Source organism: Carlito syrichta, unplaced genomic scaffold (assembly GCF_000164805.1).
Source record: "Carlito syrichta isolate Samal-C Ts95f unplaced genomic scaffold, Tarsius_syrichta-2.0.1 Scaffold315088, whole genome shotgun sequence".
Lineage (NCBI taxonomy): Eukaryota > Metazoa > Chordata > Mammalia > Primates > Tarsiidae > Carlito > Carlito syrichta.
In genome coordinates, this window is record NW_007259184.1 from 260,656 (window position 1) to 281,553 (window position 20,898).

At 39.3% G+C, this 20,898-nt stretch overlaps 1 protein-coding gene across 1 annotated transcript in view; it reads left to right on the forward strand.

The window, feature by feature from the left end:
• Nucleotides 1-1,232: 1,232 nt before the first annotated feature.
• NEK5 (NIMA related kinase 5) overlaps nucleotides 1,233-20,898 on the forward strand; it is a 52,430-nt gene continuing 32,764 nt past the window's right edge. The window contains 10 exon segments of the mRNA XM_021706046.1: nucleotides 1,233-1,294; nucleotides 1,391-1,529; nucleotides 6,219-6,315; nucleotides 8,647-8,744; nucleotides 11,004-11,087; nucleotides 11,186-11,256; nucleotides 12,782-12,868; nucleotides 15,847-15,901; nucleotides 18,540-18,740; nucleotides 18,818-18,899. Coding sequence (XP_021561721.1) covers nucleotides 1,413-1,529; nucleotides 6,219-6,315; nucleotides 8,647-8,744; nucleotides 11,004-11,087; nucleotides 11,186-11,256; nucleotides 12,782-12,868; nucleotides 15,847-15,901; nucleotides 18,540-18,740; nucleotides 18,818-18,899 — 892 coding nt within the window. The 5' untranslated portion in view covers nucleotides 1,233-1,294; nucleotides 1,391-1,412.

The following is a 20,898-nucleotide window of genomic DNA, read 5'->3' on the forward strand; positions in this document are numbered from 1 at the left end:
CTTCCCACCCTGACACGAAATGATTTGAAAACAACCTGCCCGCTCACCCAATTTTTTTAAAACCTATTATTACCCGAACTGTAGCATGAAGGAGGAATAGAAGGAAAGCAATTTATAAGAAAGCGTACGTTTCAATCTGTGAATGCTTGGCAGTGCTGCCCTGGAAGAAGTAGTGAGGTAACCGGGTTCAGTCACCTGAAAGTTGACTGCCGCAAATGCAGATGGCTAGGTCTCGGATACCAGCGTGGCCAGGGGAGGGCGTGATTTTTACCAAATGGTGAAGAGTTCTTGGTAAGGTTCCAAGCAAAACAAAGAGCAATCAAGCCTTCATTTACGTGTAGTTGCGTTCTAGAAAAATGTAGTGTCAATTAAAACGGTGCAAAAAATACTTTGCATGCATTTAGATATAAAATCGAGCTGGCCGCAGATCATCATAAACGGATTTTTCCACACACATGCATGTCCAGAGAGACTTTCCAAGGGTGTGGGACCGCGGGATGATTCTTAGTTGGGCGGAACGGTCCCTTGCATCCCAGAATCTTAGAATCCCTAGCCCCAACCTCTAAATGCTGTGCTTCTGGATCTTTGGGGAGAACTGATCCCAACCCCTCCACCTTCTCAACTCCTCCCACCATGTATTTCCAAAATGTCCTGGAGGTGGCAGTACCTCCATAACTGAGAAAGGCTGGACTGTAAAACTACACAAGCCTAAGAACATTCTTGCTTGGTAGAGGTGCCAAGCGCTGGAGATGTAATATCTTTCATTCTCTGAACAAACATTGCAAAACAGGTACTGTTAATTCCATTTTAGTTATCAAGAGCCGGGCTCGGTGGCTCAGCCTGTAATCCCGCGCCTTTGGGAGGCTGAGATGAGTGGATTGCCTGAGCCCGCGGGTTCGAGACCCGCCTGGGCAGCGAGACCTCATCTCTACCATAAATCAAAAAATCAGCCGGGCGTGGTAGCACAAGCCTGTAATTCCGGCTACTCGGAAGGCTGAGGCGGAAGGATCGCCGGAGCCCAGCAGGTCGAGGCTGCGGTGGCCGGGAGCGGCCACTGCACTCCAGTCTGGGCGACAGAGTGAGACTCCAACTCAAAAAAAAGAAAGAAATTAAGAAAGTGAGGTTAAGAGACTTGCCCAAGATCACAAGGCTAAAGTGTATCAAAGCTGAGCTACAACCCATGTCTGACCTCAGAGTCCACCAAGAAGCTTTGTGTCACCTGGGTTGTTACCTGTGGCCACAAGGAAAGTTCGTTTGTCTGTCTTGGCACGGCTGGAAGGAAAATTTTAGCAAAGTGAGTTAGAGTTATTTTACACTTTAGTCATCAGTTTTCTGACTTTGTTAGTCTTTATGAGAAGTGTGTGATACATTTTCATTACTCTCATTCCAGGAACTTCCGGGCATTGGAGACCATGGATAAATATGATGTGATTAGGGCCATTGGGGAAGGTGCCTTTGGGAAAGCTTACTTAGCTAAAGAGAAATCAGATAGCAAGCATTGCGTCATCAAAGAGATCGATTTTGCAAAGGTAAAGTTAAGAAATTCAAGTTCCTGTTAATTTTCAGTGGATATTCAGCTGGCTTTTAATCCAAATGAAAAGGAAAATTTTTTTTACAATTATGAATGTTAAGTTTCAGTTGATTTTTGTTCACTCAGACTCCTAAGCCCATTGTCCAAACAGCAACCAATAATCTTATTTTTAAAAAGAAAAGGAAAGAAGAAGAGAAAATAAAGTCACATCCCTGTGACTCCTTAGGGTGGTCTGCAAGGCCCTGTGAGATACCACCTTCCTCTATTGCTCTGACTTTCTCTGTGATCCACTTCTCTGTCTCTTGTTCAGATCTACCACAAGGCGTCTTCTGCAAACATCCTAGCTAAGGTAGTCCCCAAACCCCAATCACCCCTTATCACACCACACTGGTTTTTTTTTTTTTTCTTAATAGCATTTATAATGCTCTGAAATTACTTTGCTTTCTTATTTGTTCATTTGCATATGATCTGTCACCCTCAGAGTGCAGAACAGTTCCTGGCACATAATAGGTGCTAAAAATATATATATATATTTATTGAGTGCATTGGATGAATGGGGGAAAATCATATATAATTGTTAATCTAATGATTTTGGAGAATAAATATATTTAATGAGAAGGTAATCATTTTTTATACATCCATGGTTATACATCTTGGTTCATGTTTACATCACCCTTTTTAAAAGTGATATGTGCATTTCAAAATATATTAGGACAAAAATGTCCACTGTGTGCTAGAATTAACTTTAAGGCAAGTCTTACTGGTTGCTTTCTAGAGGATTTGTCATTGAGAGTAGCTTTAAAAATTCTATACAAAGTGTGTGCAAAATGGACTATACAAGTTGCATGATGTGACTATTTAATGTTCCTGAATTATTCTAGTGGCCCATCATAGCTTCCTTCCATGACATTATCTGGCTCACTCTCTTTTGTTTATCTGACTGCTCCGTCTCAGGCTTCTCTGTTTCCTCCCTTTCTATGTCCCCAACCATCTGTTCTTTGCCGACCTTATCTTTCTGCACACTGTCACCTGAACTGCCTCACCTCAATGTTTACCACTAAGTAGATCACTCTTAAAACTCCCCCTCTAACCCTGACATCTTCCAGTGCCTTAGTTCTGTTTCATCTGCCAGCTAGATATCTTCAAGTAATGTGTGTGTTAGTATTCAAAACTGTGTAACATATTACCCCAAATTTAGTGGCCTAAGTGATAAACATTTACTATCTCAGAGTTTCTGCGGACTAAGAATTCAGGGCAAGGATCATTGAGATCATGTTGGAGGCTAGCTAACATAATTGTATCCAAAATCAAAACCAAGTAGGAATTTCCCATCTTCCTTATTTATTTATTTATTTTTAGACAGGGTTTCACTCTGTTGCCCAGGCTGCTGCGCAGTGTCATGATCACAGCTTACTGTAGCTTCAAACTCCTGGGCTCACCTGATCCTCCTGCCTCAGCCTCCCAAGTAGCTGAGACTGTAGGTGTGCACCGCCATACCTGGCTAATTTTTTTTTTTTTTTTGCAGAGACGGTTTGTTGCCCAGGCTGGTCTCGAACTCCTGAGCTTAAGCATCCTCCCACCTCAGCCTCCCAAAGCACTAGGATTATAGGCATGAGCCACTGTACCCAGCTGGAATTCCTCATCCTTCTAAGCAGATCCTCCCCCTTTTCTTTGATGTGCTGTACTATGTTAATGATACCAATGTCCTTGTGGTAGCCAGGCTCAAAACCTTGGGGTCATCTGTGAGTTTATGTCTCTCCATAGTCAATTACTTGCTCAACACTGTTGACTCGTTCTTAAATATGCTTTATTCCTTTTTGTCAGCGCCCTGGGTCACTTGGATCCTTCAGTTCATTTATCGTGGCTACAGCTTTACAGTAATCCAACTGTGATAATGCCTCCAGACTTTCACTGAGACAGAGGTTGTAAAGGAAGAAATGGCTAGGTTTGACTATATAAAAATATAAAACCTCTGTGTATCAAAAAACACGATGAATATATTAAAACAAAATGTAAAAAATGCCAAAAGTATTTGCGAGTATTAACTAAAAAATACCAGCCTTTTATAAATCAATAAAAAGACAAAACCCATAAGTGAAGTCATCATGCAAAAATTTCAAACTCATTAGCAAGCTAGTATAAACAAATAAATAAATATCACTTTTTGCTTACACAATTGAGGAAGATTAAAAGAATAAAAATAGAGGAAAGCAGGCCTCTTTTACCCTGCTAATGGGAAGGTAAACTGATCCCACCCTGAGAGAAATGTATCAATTATGTATCCTTAGAAGAATCCATGCCCTGTTTGCTTTAATTGGTTGGGGGAAGGTTCACAATATGTTGTAAAAATGAAAATAATCCAGCCATAAAAAGTTATGTGTGTATATATAAGTATATATATATATGTGTGTATTATTAATGTATGTATATGTTGTAAGTATACATATATACATATATGTGTAACTATTAACATATGTATATGTATATCTATAGATATACATATACACATATATAACATCAGCAGTGATTATTGCTGTATGGTGAGATTTTACCTCCGTATTACTTCATTGTCAGAATTTTTAATATGGGGCATATGTTATGTTTTTTAAAATTATGAATTGTATCATTTGTATGAGCAGAAAAAGCAATCTTCAGGTTGGAAAAGAAGAGAGAAAAACACACACATTCTAAAATCTAGTGGTTCTACCTTTGGGTGTTTATTCAAAGGAAAAACCCAGAGATGCACTGTTAGAAAACAACTTAATTGTCCAATGGTAGGGAATTGGTTAAGTAATTTATGAAAAACTAAGTAGCTCATAGATATCATGCTGTATGTGAAGCATTGACATGAGAAACATGGCAACGCTTGCTTGCTGATTGAGAAAATAGTATGTGTAGAATGATGCAATCTTTGTAAAAATAGATATTCTGTTCATATGTAGGTATGCATATACCTACGTATATGTTCACATATATTCAAAAAAAAGACACACCAGATTATTATTATCGAGGTGGAAGGTGGAGTTAGGAGTAATTTTTGCATTGTGCTTTTATATTGTTTCACTCTTCATACTTATGAGATCCTTTCTGATTTGTTCCCAAATTACATTTCCAGATTTCTGTCACATACCCTATGTCTTTTTCACACCCAGATCCTTCGGATTCCAGCCTCTGTGCTTGCTCATGGGGCTGCTTCTTTCAAGGTCTTTGTTTGCTGGTATCCAAACATTGATTTTTCTATCAGCCATTTGTATTTCTTTTATTTTTTGTGAGTTGTCTAATTATGTACTTTGCCATTTTTCTATTGGGGTATTTGCATGTTTTAGTTGTATTAATTTTTCATAAATCTACATATTATAAATACAAAATCTTGGTTATATAGGTTGCCAGTATTTTTATCTAACTTATGTTTGTCTTTTAATTTTGTTTATAAAATTCTTTTGGAAAATAATAGTTAAAATTTTTTAAGCTTGCTAAATCTATCAATCTGGTAGGAGTAATTCAGTTATTTTTTTTTTGAAACTCATATGTACTAACTACAATTTAAGTCACAGACACTGAAGCTTAGATAAGTTAAAAAAAACTTACTAAAGGATACTGAAAGCAAGTGAAGCTGGAATTAAGAATTTTTTTTTTGAGCCGGGGTCTCTCTCTGTCACCCAGGCTGGAGTGCAGTGGCACCACCTCAGCTCACCACAGCCTCAAACTTCTAGGCTCAAGCCATCCTCCCACCTCAACCTCCAGAGTAGCTGGGACTACAGGCATGTGCCACCACGCCCAGTTAACTTTTTTTATTTTTTGTAGAGATGAGGTCTTGCTGTGTGGCCCAGGCTGGTCTTGAACTCATGGATTCAAGCAGTCCTCCTGCCTCAGCCTTTCAAAAATGCTGGGATTACAGGGGTGAGCCATCTCGCCCAGCCAGAGGACGTTAATTTTTGAAAACATTCTGAAGCTTAAATGAGAATGAGAAATGTGGGAGCTCACACATTGTGTGGGGGCCGATGTTGAAGAATCTGAACAGGTGGAGGCAAGAAAGGCAGGACAGCAGGGACAGGAAGTCAGAGTAGAAATGACAAGTCGGCAAAACATTAAGAGTGAGGAAGAAAAGGTAGAAATGAGGAGTGGCCACTGGTGTTGGCAACAAAACAGTTGAAATTATTGGCCATGGATGATAAACAGAATAATAAGAAAGTATAGCAAATCTAAAATGAAGTCACAAGGGACCATTTTTATTTGAAAATGAAAAATGTAGTACTCTTAATACAGAATTCACTGATCTGATTTATGTAGTATATGACATTTTCTAATTTTAGACTTCATTTGTTTCTTCTCAGCAGTGATTGCTGCAGGAAGGTTGCGTTTTTATGAAAAATTCCTTTGCTACTGAGAGATAGATATTATAACAATTTTCCTCCAGATGTCTAGATAATGAACACACTACTACCAATCCAACTTTTCATACAGCAAAAATTCACCAGAAATGTTTATTTTCTTGATTATGATTGTTGACAAACTATTGATTAGTGATAAGACACTCTGCTAATTCTAGAATGGTCATTTCCTGCTACTGAGAGTTCAGTTTTAGAAATCACATTAATAGACAGTGGAATCCTGGAGAATTTTAGATGGAAATGAAAAAAGCATCTTCTTGAAAGCAAGTTATCTTTACAGACTACCTGTCTCTTAGATGCCCATCCAAGAAAAGGAAAATTCAAAGAAAGAAGTCATTCTTCTGGCAAAGATGAAACATCCGAACATCGTAACCTTCTTCAGTTCATTTCAAGGTTTGATTTTCTGACATTCTTAAACTATTTAAATAAAGTATAGGCATGTTGGCTTACATAAAAAGATATGGTTCTGAAAACTGTATATACATTAGTTTTTATAAATGGTCATTTCCCGATTTACTTAAACTGTAATGTCATCATTTCCTCTCTAGCGAGTGCTTATAGACAGCTTTCTTATATTTTCTTAAGTTTTTCCACCTGTCCTTAACTCTCACTTTCTCACTCTCCCAAATAGTTAATGATGGGTGTACTAACTTTGCTGCCCTAACAACTCCCAAATTTCAGTGGGGTTCAATAATATACATCCATTTCTCACTCACACTAATGGCTACGGTGGGCTGAGGTCTTAAGTCTGGGGTCCAGGCTGAAGGAGCAGCCCAGATATGGAACGAGCTGTTCTCATGAGCAAGAGAAAAGAGGAAGACACAGAGCCCACCACAGCATCACTCTCAAGGCCCTGGGAGTGTATGTGTGTGCTGGGGTGGGAGATATTCTGCCTATATGAGGTCCTGTGTGCCCTATGGCGACAGGTGGGGCTACACAATCCTCTCATAGGGAAGGGACAAACAGCCACATAACCATAGGCAAGCCAACACCAAGACAGAAGGGAGAACTTTAAGGAAGTCCCTTTTCCACACATCTGAATATAGCATCTATTCTGCCTCCATTCATTTCTCTATTCCAAAAGTAAATAAATAGTAAGTGCAGAGGCATTAGCAGTGATCATTCATTCACTTCACAGATACTTATGATATTATATGCTAGACATTGTTCTAGGTGTCAGGAACTTCATGGTGAACAAAACAGATAAAAAGCCCTGTCTTTGTGAAGTTTACATTCTAGTGAGAAGAAACAGATAATAAGCAAATATACAATATGTCAGGTGCTTACTAAGCTGTGGCAGGGCTGTATGTGCCGACAATTCCCCCTGGGGCCCCCACAGCACAACCCTCAGCTCTGGGCTGTTTTAACACAACTATGGTCAATAGTTCATGGAGCAGTATTGACCTAGATATCTTTAGTATCATCAGGTGAGTAAAAATAGTAAGTAAATAAATAGTTATTTTTTTGAGCTTTTAAAACCACTGCATTCAAAGTCATTCTCTATGCACAACCGTCCTTATTTCCTGGGTACTTAAAAGGGGAACTTTTAAGTCTTGGGCTTCTCGTGAGGTTTTTCTGGGCACAGAGCAGTACACCAGGGCAGGAATTGAATTATATGGAATAAACTTTAAGGACAGCCACCGAATCAAGTGCCCTGCGTTCCTGTCCGTTGATTCCTAACAGTGGAATAAGATGTCCTTGTTTTCCTCTTCCTCTGGGTTATTATGTGGGAATTGGTTAAGTAATTTATGAAAAACCAAGCAACTCATAGACATCACGCTGTATGTGAAACACTGATCTGGGAAATACTGCAGTGCTAACTCCTCATCCTCAGGCTTTCCCTAAACTCACAGTTCGAGCTGATAGCTCCCTTTGCTCATCTTCCACAGCACTTTTGTACTTAATATATGAATATCTATTTGTACGACATGATTGTGAACCTGTTTAATATTTGTCTCCCTTTAGACAGTAGATCAAATGGATTTTGGGACTCCATCTCTTTTGCTCACCACTTGATCCTCAAGCATGTAGCATATACTAACTGCTCAGTTCATATTGACTGAATGAGTGAATGGACTGGATGTCTTTCGGAGACTGGACTGTGTCTTCATACCATGCAAGATCGATTTTTCAGGACAGTTTACACTGGATACTATTACAAAACTCAGGCCATTCTTATAGTATAGATAACCCCTACTGGCTGGGCACTTATGCCTATAATCCTAGCACTTTGGGAGGCCAACAGGGAGGACTGCTTAAGCCCAGGAGTTCAAGACCAGCCTGCGCAACATAGCGAGACCTCATCTCTACAAAAAATTAAAAAATTAACTGGGCATGGTGGCGCATGCCTATAGTCCCAGCTACTCGGGAGGCTGAGGCAGAAGAATCACCTCAGCCCAGAAAGTTGAGGCTGCGGTGAGCTGCGGTAGTGCCACTGTACTCCAGCCTGGGCAACAGAGTGAGACCCAACTCAAAAAAAAAAAAAAAATCTGAAGAGGAAATTTCTGTTATTTTTATTATTTTTTAATTATTATTTTTTAATTTCTGCTTTTTCCACTTTACAGATAAGCTAATGAGGCACACATAAATTAAAGGAACCTGCCCAGAGTTACAGAACTAAGTGGTAAATTGGGATGAGAACCCAGCCCACTTGATTCCACAACCAGAATATGGTTGATAGATATCTGAAACCCTTCCAGCACCAAATGTTGTCTTTTCCTACAGAGAACAGCAGGCTGTTTATTGTCATGGAATATTGTGATGGAGGAGATCTCATGAAAATAATCAACAAACAACGGGGAGTGCTATTTAGTGAAGATCAGGTAACAACTTCTCATTTGCTTTTTAACATATATGTGTGGGGGGGATTAAACTTACAATATCTTAAGTAGTAACCCATGCTTATATGAAGCAGTGTGTTTTGGTAGATAAATTCAAACCATAAAATAATACATTTGTTTTCTTGGTAGATTTAGTCCAGAACAAGTCTACAATTGAACTCAAACTAAATCTCTTTTTGAGCGTGAAGTTTTCTTGAGAAAAGATAGTCTCTTTGGACAGTCTCATGCAGGATACCTTTGAGATAAATCTTCATGGTTTAAAAAAATGTTTTTTGAATGTGGCTGTTCCCTAGCCCTTTTAAATGTGACAATATTTATAACTTCACTCTTTTTCCTTTTACCAGTTAGTGCTCTGTTTTAAAATAGCTATCCCACTTTGCTAGGGAGGACAGAAGATCTTAGCAATGCCCATTTAGTTTCATTGATTATTAAGGAGAGAAAAAGTGAAGAATAATGGCCTCAGTTCCCATTTTCTCTTTGCACAAACACATTTTTCTTCTCTACTCCAAATCTCCTTTGGAACGCCCTCCTGGGAGTCTCACCCATGAAGGAAACAGGTTTGTGTATGTAGAGAGGAATCCAAAGTAGGACCCATGTGATTAATGGTTAGACCATTGCTTCAAGCAGCACACAGGAATGGCCTGCCATCTTTTTTTTTTTTTTGACTATTTTTGTCTTTGTTCTACTTTAGCAAGTAAGAGCATCATGCCCATATTATTTCCTCCTAGAGTTAAAGTAGAATATTTGGAATATATTAATGATTAAAGAATCAATATCACTAACCTCTGTAAGATTAATCAAGCATTCTTCCTATGCTCATTTACATTGTATATTAAATTCCACAGTCATAGAAACCCTCCTTTCTTCTTACATTGTTATTATTTTGCCACACTTTATAAAAATATTTTTATGGCAACATTTTGAATTATATTTCTTTTTGTTGGAAATGAGAGGTTCATGGCCAACAAAAATAAGATAAAATCATGACTAAAAGTAAAATTAAGTTTTTTTAAAGCAAAATATGTGTTGGTTTTTTACTAGCTAGATAGATCGATATTTTATTACCATTTCTTCTTCCTCTGGGTTTCCCTGCCCTCTTCTTCCTCTTGGTTTCCCTGCCATCGGCCCCCTCACCCTACTGAAAAGGAAGAACCAGTGGCACCAGGATCATCAGGAAACAGGGCTGCTTGTTTACTATTCCTGATGCAGTTAGCAACTCACTGTTAAAAAGGAAAATCTGGCCAGGTATGGTGGCTCACACCTGTAATCCCAGCACTTTGGGAAACTGAGGAGGATTGCTTGAGCCCAGGAATTGGAGACCAGGTTGGGCAACAGCAAGACTTCATCTCTACCAAAAAAAAATTAGCTGGGCATGGTGGTGGGTGCCTATAGTCCCAACTACTCAGGAGGCTGAGGCAGAAGGATCTCCTGAGCCCAGGAGATCATTGCAGCAAGCCATGATCACTCCACTTCACTCCAGCATGCACGACAGAGTGAGACTTTGACTCAGAAAAAAAATGAAAGAAAGAAAATCATGCTTCATTCCCTTGCTTCTACTTATTTTTTTCTTATCTTTTTCTGCATGTGGAATTCCCTTTGATACCAGTGATATTCTGATTACCTTTCGACACCTCCATTTTTCTTTTTTTCTCTATTTTATTATTGAGATGTGGGGTACAATTCAGGATTAGGTACATGAGTAGTCTACGTGTAGGTGAAGTTTGGGCCTTCAAATGGTCCTCACTTCCCCTGGTTTAGGACCAGGTATGCTTTGTGATGTCATGTGCGCTCCCCTCTCCCGCCCCTGGTAGTCCTGCCACTGCCAGTTCCTCCCTTGCAGCATTTTGATAAGTGTGCAGTACCCACTTATGAGTGAGAACATGTGGTACTCAGTTCTTTGTTTCTGTGATAGATCACTCAGTATGATAGGCTCTAAATCCATCCAGTTTGCTGCAAAGTTCATAATTTTGTATATCATGTGTATGTACCACGTTTTCTTTATCCAGTCCACTTCTAATGAGCAGCAGGGTAGGTTCCATGTTTTTGCTATTATGACTAGATGCACCTCCATTTTTCTAGATGTAAAATGAAAACAATAATATGACAACGTATATATCTATTAGCTTCATTTCCATAAAAACACACATGCAATATATTATTTCCTTCTTTTTGCCTGTTATCATGAAGACATTTCAGTGACTACCAGACCATTCAATACTTTGTTTTGTGTTCCCTCTACAGATCCTGGGTTGGTTTGTACAGATTTCCCTTGGACTAAAACATATTCATGACAGGAAGATATTACACAGGGACATTAAAGCTCAGGTAACACCTCAGAGAGAAGACCAAGACACAACTAATCTTTTCTTTTCTTGAAGTGTCTCAAACATATAAACATTCTCAAACATTTTCTCCATTTATAGAACATTTTTCTTAGCAAAAATGGAATGGTGGCAAAGCTTGGGGACTTTGGTATAGCAAGAGTCCTGAATAAGTAAGTACTTTTTATTTATTTAGATTAGAAAATATAGTTTATTTAGAAAGCATATTAGAGAAAGAGAGAAAAGATTCACCTCTCCAAGGTAGGGAAGGAGACCAAAGCTGATAAAAACATGGCCTGGCCAGAGCTCAAAAAGCAACATGGCTAGGCCAGGGCTTAACAAAACCATGGCCAAGTACTTTAAAAAATATTTTTTCTTTCTATTCAAAACAGCTAAAATATGTATTTTTAAATATAATGAATTAAGAAGATATTAAAATCTTGATTGTCCAAATAATTTTAGGTAACTTTAAGCAAATGCATTAAATCATTCAGATTGTACTATTTCTGTGATTAAAATTCCCAAGATAAGTTATGGCAGAATAGAGTGATGTTAGTAATGTTGTGATGCGAGTCAAATATGAAATGTGACTGATAATATGCATAAAACTAGTAAGAATACAGGCAGATTTACACTTGCTAGGGGAATAAACGGGTGCACCTATTTTGGAAGACAGCTTGGTGGTAATATGCATCAAGAGATTTTTTTTTTTTTTTGGTGTTTTATTTTCAGGAAGTTATTCCAAGGAAATAATTTGAAATTTGGGATAACTTAAATACCCAGTAATTGGGAAATGGTTAAATTAAATAAAACTCAGCATAGCCATGTGCCTAAATATAGTATATAATCAAAAGACTTCTTAACAACATAGGGAAAAACTTTGTTATATTAAGTAAAGAAAATGGAATTCTGAATTGTAAACACACTGTGATATGAAAAATATGTGTGGAAAAGAGGAGGGAAACATATCAGAATTCTAACAATAGTTGTTTTAGGTGCTAAGATTCTGGGCCACTTTTTTCTCCTAGATTCACTTTTGTATTTTCCAAATTTTAAATTATAAGATTGCAATTTGATAATTGGGAAGAAGGAAGTTTTTCTACATCTGAGAGGTTTTTATAATATAGTAATTGTATCCTCCTGTGGAATCTTTTAGCCATAAAATTTTTTTTTTTTTTTTTTTTTGAGTTGGAGTCTCACTCTTTTGCCTAGATTGGAGTGTAGTGGCCGCTCCCGGCCACCACAGCCTCGCTCTGCTGGGCTCCAGCAATCCTTCCGCCTCAGCCTTCCAAGTAGCTGGAACTACAGGCATGCACTACCCTGGCTAATTTTTTTTTTTTTTTTGATTTATTGTAGAGATGAGGGCTCGCCAAGTTGCCCAGGCAGGTCTCGAACCTGCGGGCTCAGGCAGTCCCCTCACCTCAACCTCCCAAAGCGCAGGATTACAGACTGAGCCACTGAGCCTGGCTAAAAATCTTTTTTAATGTGTCAATTTTTAGGGAGTGATTTATAAGTATAAAAATCAACTGATTTTATTTCATTATTATCAATGTACAATGTTTTGCTTTCTTCTGATCCATGCATGTATCAAATTTTGTATTATAATTTTTACACTTTTTTCTTGCATGTCCGTGTCTTAAGCCTTTTCTTATTCCAATAATAAACCATGCTATTTTGTTATTTGATATAATTTACTAGTTCCATGGAACTTGCTCGAACTTGTGTTGGAACACCTTTTTACCTGTCCCCAGAGATCTGTCAGAATAAACCCTACAACAATAAAACGTGAGTTGCTCTCAATTTGAAATTGTCTGTAAAATCTGATGGATGATGCTGAATTAAGATTCCAAGGTTAGAATTCTAGTCCTTTTCTCTTTTTTATAGTACTTTTGTAATTTCATTTTCTTCATGTGTGGAATGGGGATTTCAGTGACTACCCCTGACCAATATTACCTGAAGCTTTTAAACTTATTTAGAAGAAAGTCATTTCTCTTCATTTAAAGATACAACAATTTAATGATTACTCAGCATTTAATGATGTAATAATGTCAAAAAACTGCAGCCACTGTGATATCTAACCTTGTATTTTGTTTTCATACCTTTTATGTACTTGTACATCTAATGCACAGAAATATTGTAGACGGTCCAATAGAAGGCCATGTGGTCTGGTAACTGAACGCTGAACTAAAGATCTAGGAATCTTGATCTTGGCTCAGTTGCTAAGCAACAGATGACCAAGTCAGTTGACATCTGTGGGCCTCAGCTCCCAACCTGTAGCAATGAAAGGATGGACTAGGTAATCTTTGAGGTGCTTTCCAGCTTTAAAACCCAACTTGTTTTTTTATGAATGTGATATCAGAGTCCAGTTCTCAGCAGTAATGTTAATATACATAGCAATAAAAGGTAAAGAGAAGGTAGTTTTTACCCCCATGTAAGGAGAAGGAAAAAGTTTCATTTTTCAAAGCTGGCTGCCATTGAGCAAGTTGGCCTAGACTGAAGACTGGATTCTTTGGGAGTTAATTGTCCTTTTTTTTTTTCTTGAGTTGGGTCCTCACTCTGTCACTCAGACTGGAGGGCAGTGGCAAAATCCTAGCTCACCACAGCCTCAGCCTTCGGGTTCAGGAGATCCTTCTACTTCAACCTCCTGAGTAGCTGGGACTACAGGCATGCACTACCATGCCCAGCTACTTTTTAAAAATTTTTGTAGAGACAAGGTCTTGCCATGTTACCTAGGTTGATCCCAAACTCCTGGGATCAAGCAATTCTCCTGCCTGCACCTTCCAAAGTGCTGGGATTACAGATGTGAGCCATTGCACCCAGCCTAATTGTCCTTCTGTTTAGGAAAATGACCAAGGAACATTTGACTGTTGAACTCTGATAGAGATAAATGGAAAGCAAAGTCTAGATGATAGATTTACAAAAAGAATAGTAAGCATTTCTCTATATAATAAAATAACAGGCTTTTTTTTTTTTTTTTTTTTTGAGACATCCCTGGCACCAAGTTGTGCAGTAATGCTGGATGGACAGAAGGCAGGCTGTTCAGAGTGGAATGTGGTGCTCTCAACCGACGGCCCTGGGTCAGCTGCATTGTTTTGTTTTCTTGTAGTGCTTTTTAGAGAATTTGAGTCACCATTTAGATATTGAAAGACTTTATATAGATATGGTGCTTCTGAACATTGAAAGATCTTAGCAGTAATTAGCTGGGTAGTCACTGGCCCCTTTAGACCAGCAAACCATTCCCTGACTCACCATAGTCTTCCACACACAGTGAGTGGTCTCAGGGAGTGGTCCCAGGCCTGTACATGGCCCTACACAGCCCCCAGGCCACTTCAGCACTGGCCTGAGCCCCAGACATGTGAATTTGCTACACTGGCTACAGAGGGCACTCTGTATAGAAGAGAAATTTGGGGCCTATGTAAGACCTAGTGAAAAAAAGTGTTAAGAAGTGGTCACTAGGCAGGCATGGTGGCGTACGTCTGTAGTTCCAGCTACTTGGAAGGCTGAGGCGGAAGGATTGCCTAAGCTCAGGAGCTCAAGGCTGCAGTGGCCGTGAGTGTGCCACTGCTCTCCAGCTTGGGCGAAAAGAGTGAGACTCCAGCTCAAAAAATATAAATACATACATATATACATACATAAATGAAGTGGTCAGTGAGTTTCTAGAAAATCTACAAATTCCAATTCCAATTTGCTTTCCTACCAATTCTGTAATTACCTTCTATTTTACTCAGACCTTCAGTTTAAGTGTCCCTCTCGCTGACACATACTCCCCCACAGAAGAAATGTTGCTGATTAGTGGAACCATTGACCTCACTTTCCTGATTCCTTCTTGTTTTGACTCTTCAAAGACCTCCTTGACTTCTCATTATATTTTCTTTGTTTTTGTATAGTTAATTATGCTTTTTGTGCTATAAAATAACTATTACGCCAATCACATGTAAACATTCGCTAAGTACTAAGTTTGTAAAGAGCAAAGTTGGGGTCATATGTTGTAATTACTCTTTTGAAATGTTTATTGAGAACCAGATACTATGTTTATCACTTAATGTAACATTGGTTCTGTCAAGAGCCTTGCATAGATTACACCTGTCAAAAATCAACCAAATGTTAGCCGAGCTCGGTGGCTCAGCCTGTAATCCCATGCCTAGGGAGGCTGAGGTGAGTGGATTGCCTGAGCCTGCAGGTTTGAGACCCACCTGGGCAACTTAGTGAGACCTCATCTCTACAATAAATCAAAAAATTAGCCGGGTGTGGTAGCACGCACCTGTAGTTCCAGCTACTTGGAAGGCTGAGGTGGAAGGATCCCCGGAGCCCAGCAGGTCGAGGCTGCGGTGGCCGGGAGCGGCCACCGCACTCCAGTCTGGGCGACAGAGTGAGACTCCAACTCAAAAAAAAAAAAATCAACTCAAATGTTATCTTTTGAGTCCAAACAAATCCATGTTTGAGTCCTGTCTCCCTCCCCAAATTGCTCAAAGTTTCACCATATACACATTTTCTTTGACCATAAAGTTGAAGTCAATATTGAGCATCAGATTGTAGCAAAGTTTGTATACCTTACATCTGCTGGGATTCTGACAAACTACAGATTGTTTTTATTTTACCTCTTATTAGGAATAAGAATTGATAATACATCTGAAAGCATTTGTAAAAACTGATCAACCTATATAAAATTGCAAAGCTTCACAAATTTAAGGTACTGTAGGTATAAAAGCGTTTATTAAAAATGATAGATATTTTCTTTGCATGGACACTCTTATCTTTCTTAGGGATATTTGGTCTCTTGGCTGTGTCTTATATGAGCTCTGCACACTCAAGCATCCTGTAAGTATGTTAATTGTCAGATTAATCTTGAATTATTGAAATCATATAAATGAATTTAACTTCTGGGAGAAAAAGGTTAATGTTTGGTTTTATTAGATTATTAAAAATTATATGAATGAGCTATTAAAAAGAATGATAGATCTATATGTCCTGACATGGAAAGATGTCCAGGCAAAATTATAAAAAGTCCAAATCAGAGAATAGTATGTGTAACATATTTTCATTAAAATGAAATCATGTGTAAATATACGAAGGGGACCCAAAAACCTTTGGAATTTATTTATAAAAAATTGTGTATTTTCACATATTTAAAGTTCAGTCACCTTCAAAGTACTCTTCTACCAATATGCTTTTCCCACTGCTCACAACAGTTTTTGAACTCATCAATTTTGATGCTGTTTGGTGCTTTTGCTATTTTTGTTTCACCTCTTCCAGCAAAACATTTCCCTTTGAGGACTTTTTTCATCTGGGAAGACAAAAAAGTCGCTCAGGGGCAGATCAGGTGAATAGGGAGGAAGGGGCACAGGGGTCTTGCTGTTTTTGGTCAAAGACTGCTTAACATTCAGCGTTGTGTGGGCACGTGCTCTCATAAATCACCCATCATGAAATGGACAAAAGCATTGAAAGAATCTCTACCAAAAATAAAGAAAAAGAAAATTCACTGAAGCCAAACACAGCCTCTCACAACAGTGCTAGCTGGTACACTGATTCTGACTGGTTCCTGGAATACTTACCTAGTGAGGGAAGCCTGTCCTACAAGGGGCCCGCCCTCCAAAAGATAATTTCGGGTTTTTTGGGTCCTCCCTCATACATATTCAGCAAAGTCTAGGAAACCAGGCATTAGCTTCTAGGAGTCTTCTTTCAGTGGTCACACAGGATGTGTTAATTCCTCCATCAACAAGTTATGGCAACATCTGTGAAATGTTGTCTACACGGGAGGCTCATTAGATGTTCAGTGTCCAAGGTTTTTAGTGGGGACTAGCCACGCAGGCACCCTCTGCCTGGCATATACCAAACTTCCAGACTCTCAGAAAGAAAGCAGGCATTCAATATCAACCATGTAGTTTATATAAATAGTTGAGGCAAAGAAAGCCACTCTTAACATTGAGGCAATGATGGGAATCCTCCTGAAATCTGAGTTCCCAGACACCTACCAAGAGACAGCATTGAAGCAGACCTTTCTAAGAACAGACTGCTATGTCAACTCTTCTATGCAGCTGTCATTATTGTTATTGTTACTATTATTATTGTCAAAATTTGCACAGCTAGCATCTCACCAAAACCTGTGCTGCCATGATATTGAATATTATTATTATTATGTATAAATAACCAATGCTTCATACAGTAGAAGATCTTCTGGTTTATAAGTTTTGAGAAAATGAAAAAATGTTTATGTTAGGTTAAAAAAAAGAAAGAGGGCTGGGTCCAGTGGCTCATACCTATAACCCGAGCACCTTGGGAGGATGAGATGAGAGGATTGCTTGAGCCCAGGATTTTGAGACAGACCTAGGCAACATAGTGAGACCTCATCTCTACAAAAAATTTTAAAAATTAGACAGGCATGGTGATGTGCATCTGTAGTCCCAGCTACTCAGGAGGCTGAGGTGGGACGATACCTTGAGCCCAGGAGGTCAAGGCTTTAGTGAGCCTTGATTGTGCCACTGCACTCCAGACAACAAGAGTGAGACTTAACCCTACCTCAAAAAAAAAAAAAAAAGAAGTAAGACATAAAGTTTCATATTGTGTGACCTCACCTTTTTAAAATAAATATTATTTTTTAAAAGATTGAGAGCCAGGTGTAGTGGCTTACCCCTGCAATCCCAACACTTTGGGAGGCCAAGGCAGGAGGATTGCTTAAACTCAGGAGTTCTATACCAGCCTGGGTAACATAACAAGACCTTGTCTCTACGAAAAAATTTAAAAATGAGCCAGGCAGAGTGGCTCCTACTTGTAGTCTCAGCTACCGGGGAGTCTGAGGTAGGAGTCACTTGAGCCCAGGAGGTTAAGGCTGCAGTGAGCCGGGATCATGCCACTATACTCCAGCCTGGATGACAGAGTGAGACCCTGTCTCCAAAAAATAAAAATAATTAATATAAATATATATATGTGCCTGTATGAAAAATACCTCCAGTGGTACAATTATAAGTATTTTTCCTGACTTTATAACTTCCTATACCTTTCAGTTTTTTATAATGAGTAAATATTATGCTGATAAAAAGAAGAAATTAAGAGTGGAGTCTCTGTTGCCCAGGCTAGAGTACAGTGGCATGATCACAGCTCATTGCAGCCCCGACCTCACGGATTCAGGTGATCTCTCTGCCTCAGCCCTCCAAGTAGCTGGCACTACAGGCATGTGTCACCATGCCTGGCAAATTTTTTTTTTTTTTTTTTTTTTTGGTAAACTCAAGGTCTCACTACGTTGCCCAGAGTGGAAAACTTGTTTTGAATAACATGGCATGTCATTGAGTAACTGTCTGTATTATCTACTCACAAAAGATTAACTGGTGAAAACAATTGAGGATGGACCATAGTGCTTCTAGCTACAGCTTAAATTGTTTTGCTTCTTGGTATATTTATTACTCTAGTAATAGTATTTAACTTTTCTCTGACTTAGTATCATTACTCCTTGTCCTTTCAGTTTGAGGGTAACAATTTACACCAGCTGGTTCTGAAGATTTGTCAAGCACATTTTGCTCCAATATCTCTAAGATATTCTCGTGATCTACGGTCCTTGATACCCCAGCTCTTTAAAGTATCTCCTCGAGATCGACCGTCTATTAATGCCATTTTGAAAAGACCCTTTTTAGAGAATCTTATTGCCAAATACTTGACTCCTGAGGTGAGTTTTGAGATGATGGTTTGGATTTGGGCAGCGATTTTGGTTCACAGGTCCTTGACACATGTGTCGGATTTTAGGTCATTCGGGAAGAATTCAATCACACGGTCATACACAGAGCAAGAGCACCAGCCTCACGGCCTGCTGGGAAGGTGGTCCAGGGTAAGAGTGACTTAGCCATGCAGTCAAAAAGCTCTTATTACATGTCACACAATAAGTTATAATGTGCAGCTGACAATGTTGAGGGAAAATTCCACTATATCTATTGAACATGGTCATATAAAGAAATCCAAGTAGTAGACGCAGGAGAAAAGTTATCTTGTCAGGTGGTATAATAGTGGGTGTGCCTGAAAGTGGTATGTCTAGCTCATGCAGGACCCAGAGGATTCAGCTTCTTTCTTCTCATTCATTAGGAAACCTTCATGAAGCAGAGGATACATTAATAGAGATGCTGAAAGAGATTGGATCTAAACTTAACAGTTGTGTTGGGAAGGGATGGAGTGGGAGGGGGTTCACAGGCAGACATGGATGATGAGATGAAGCTTATTTTTCTGAAATAGAGAGGATGGACTGGCAATTAAGAATTCTCTTACAAAGTCCCATTAGAGCTGAAGTTAGGACCTTGAGCCTAATCTGAAACAGTGTGAGAACTGTTACTATGTGATCCCCAAAGAAAGCAGGTGATATTTTTTGGTAATGATAAGTAGAGAAAACAATTTTAGTTGTGATGTCAAGAATCAGCTGGATCTGAAGCATGGTGGCTCACACCTGTAATCCCAGCACTTTGGGAGGCTGAGGCAGCAGGATTGCTTGAGCCCAGGAGCTCGAGACCAACCTGGCAACATAGTGAGACATCCTCGTCTCTTCAAAAAAATTAGCTGAGCGCGGTGGCACAAGCTTGTAATTCCCGCTCCAAAGGAGGCTGAGTCAGAAGGATCACATGAGTCCAGGAAGTCAAGGCCGTGGTGAGCTGTGATTGTGCCACTGTACTCCAGCCTGGGTGGCAGAGTGAGACTCCGATTCAAAAAAAAATCCGCTTAAGTGATGAAGTGCTGTGTGTGGCCAGGGGAAAGAGAATTACTCATGCAATTGATGCCATGAAAGTCAGCGACCCAGGATTTTGCCATAATCAAATGTCTGGACTTGTAGGCTCAGGAGGAGCAGAAGGTCTTGTTATCCACTGTTATAGGGAAGCCAACATCATGGGAAGTTATAAAGGGAAAATGAGTGAGGTGAGCTTCACTGCCATATAATTTGGCTGACTGTGTTATTTATCAGTCTAGATTGAGAAAGTTTGGAATGTAGAAAAGAAAGTGCATTGTCCACATTTCTCATACAGGAAAGTTAGAAAAACAAGACAAATTTTGATGGAGACAAACATGTTAGAAAACCTACTCACAAATTTCAAACAGTGTAACATCAACAGAGTGCCCTGGTAACCCAAGCTCTGATGACTGCATTTAGTTACTTTTACTACTATCTATCCTGTGCGTATTGTCTTTGGAAATGTTAACATTAATTCTTAAATTTTTTTTTTTTCTTTTGAGTTGGAGTCTCACTCAGTTGCCCAGACTGGAGTGCAGTGGCCGCTCCTGGCCACCGCAGCCTCCACCTGCTGGGCTCCGGCGATCCTTCCACCTCAGCCTTCCAAGTAGCTGGAATTACAGGCATGCGCTACGATGCCTGACTGATTTTTTGATTTATTGTAGAGATGAGGTCTTGCTGCCCAGGCGGGTCTCGAACCCGCAGGCTCAGGCAATCCACTCACCTCCGCCTCCCAAACGCGGGATTACAGGTTGAGCCACCGAGCCCGGCTTGTCATCATATTTCTAAACAACTGATTATGAACTTGACTCTTGATAAATTGGGACTGCTCATTATGACATTCCTAAAGGAGTTATTTCTGAAATAGTAGTTCTCTTTGGAGCCCTAAAAATTACTGGCATTCCCAAAAACCTTATCACATAGTTTATACTATGATCTAAAATAAAGTAGGTTTTATTTCGCAATGATTAATTCTTCGCAGGAAATTCTGCAAAAAAGATAGATATATAAAATGTAAGTATAAGCCGGGCTCAGTGGCTCAGCCTGTAATCCCGCGTTTGGGAGGCTGAGGTGAGTGAATTGCCTGAGCCCACGGGTTCAAGACCCACCTGGGCAA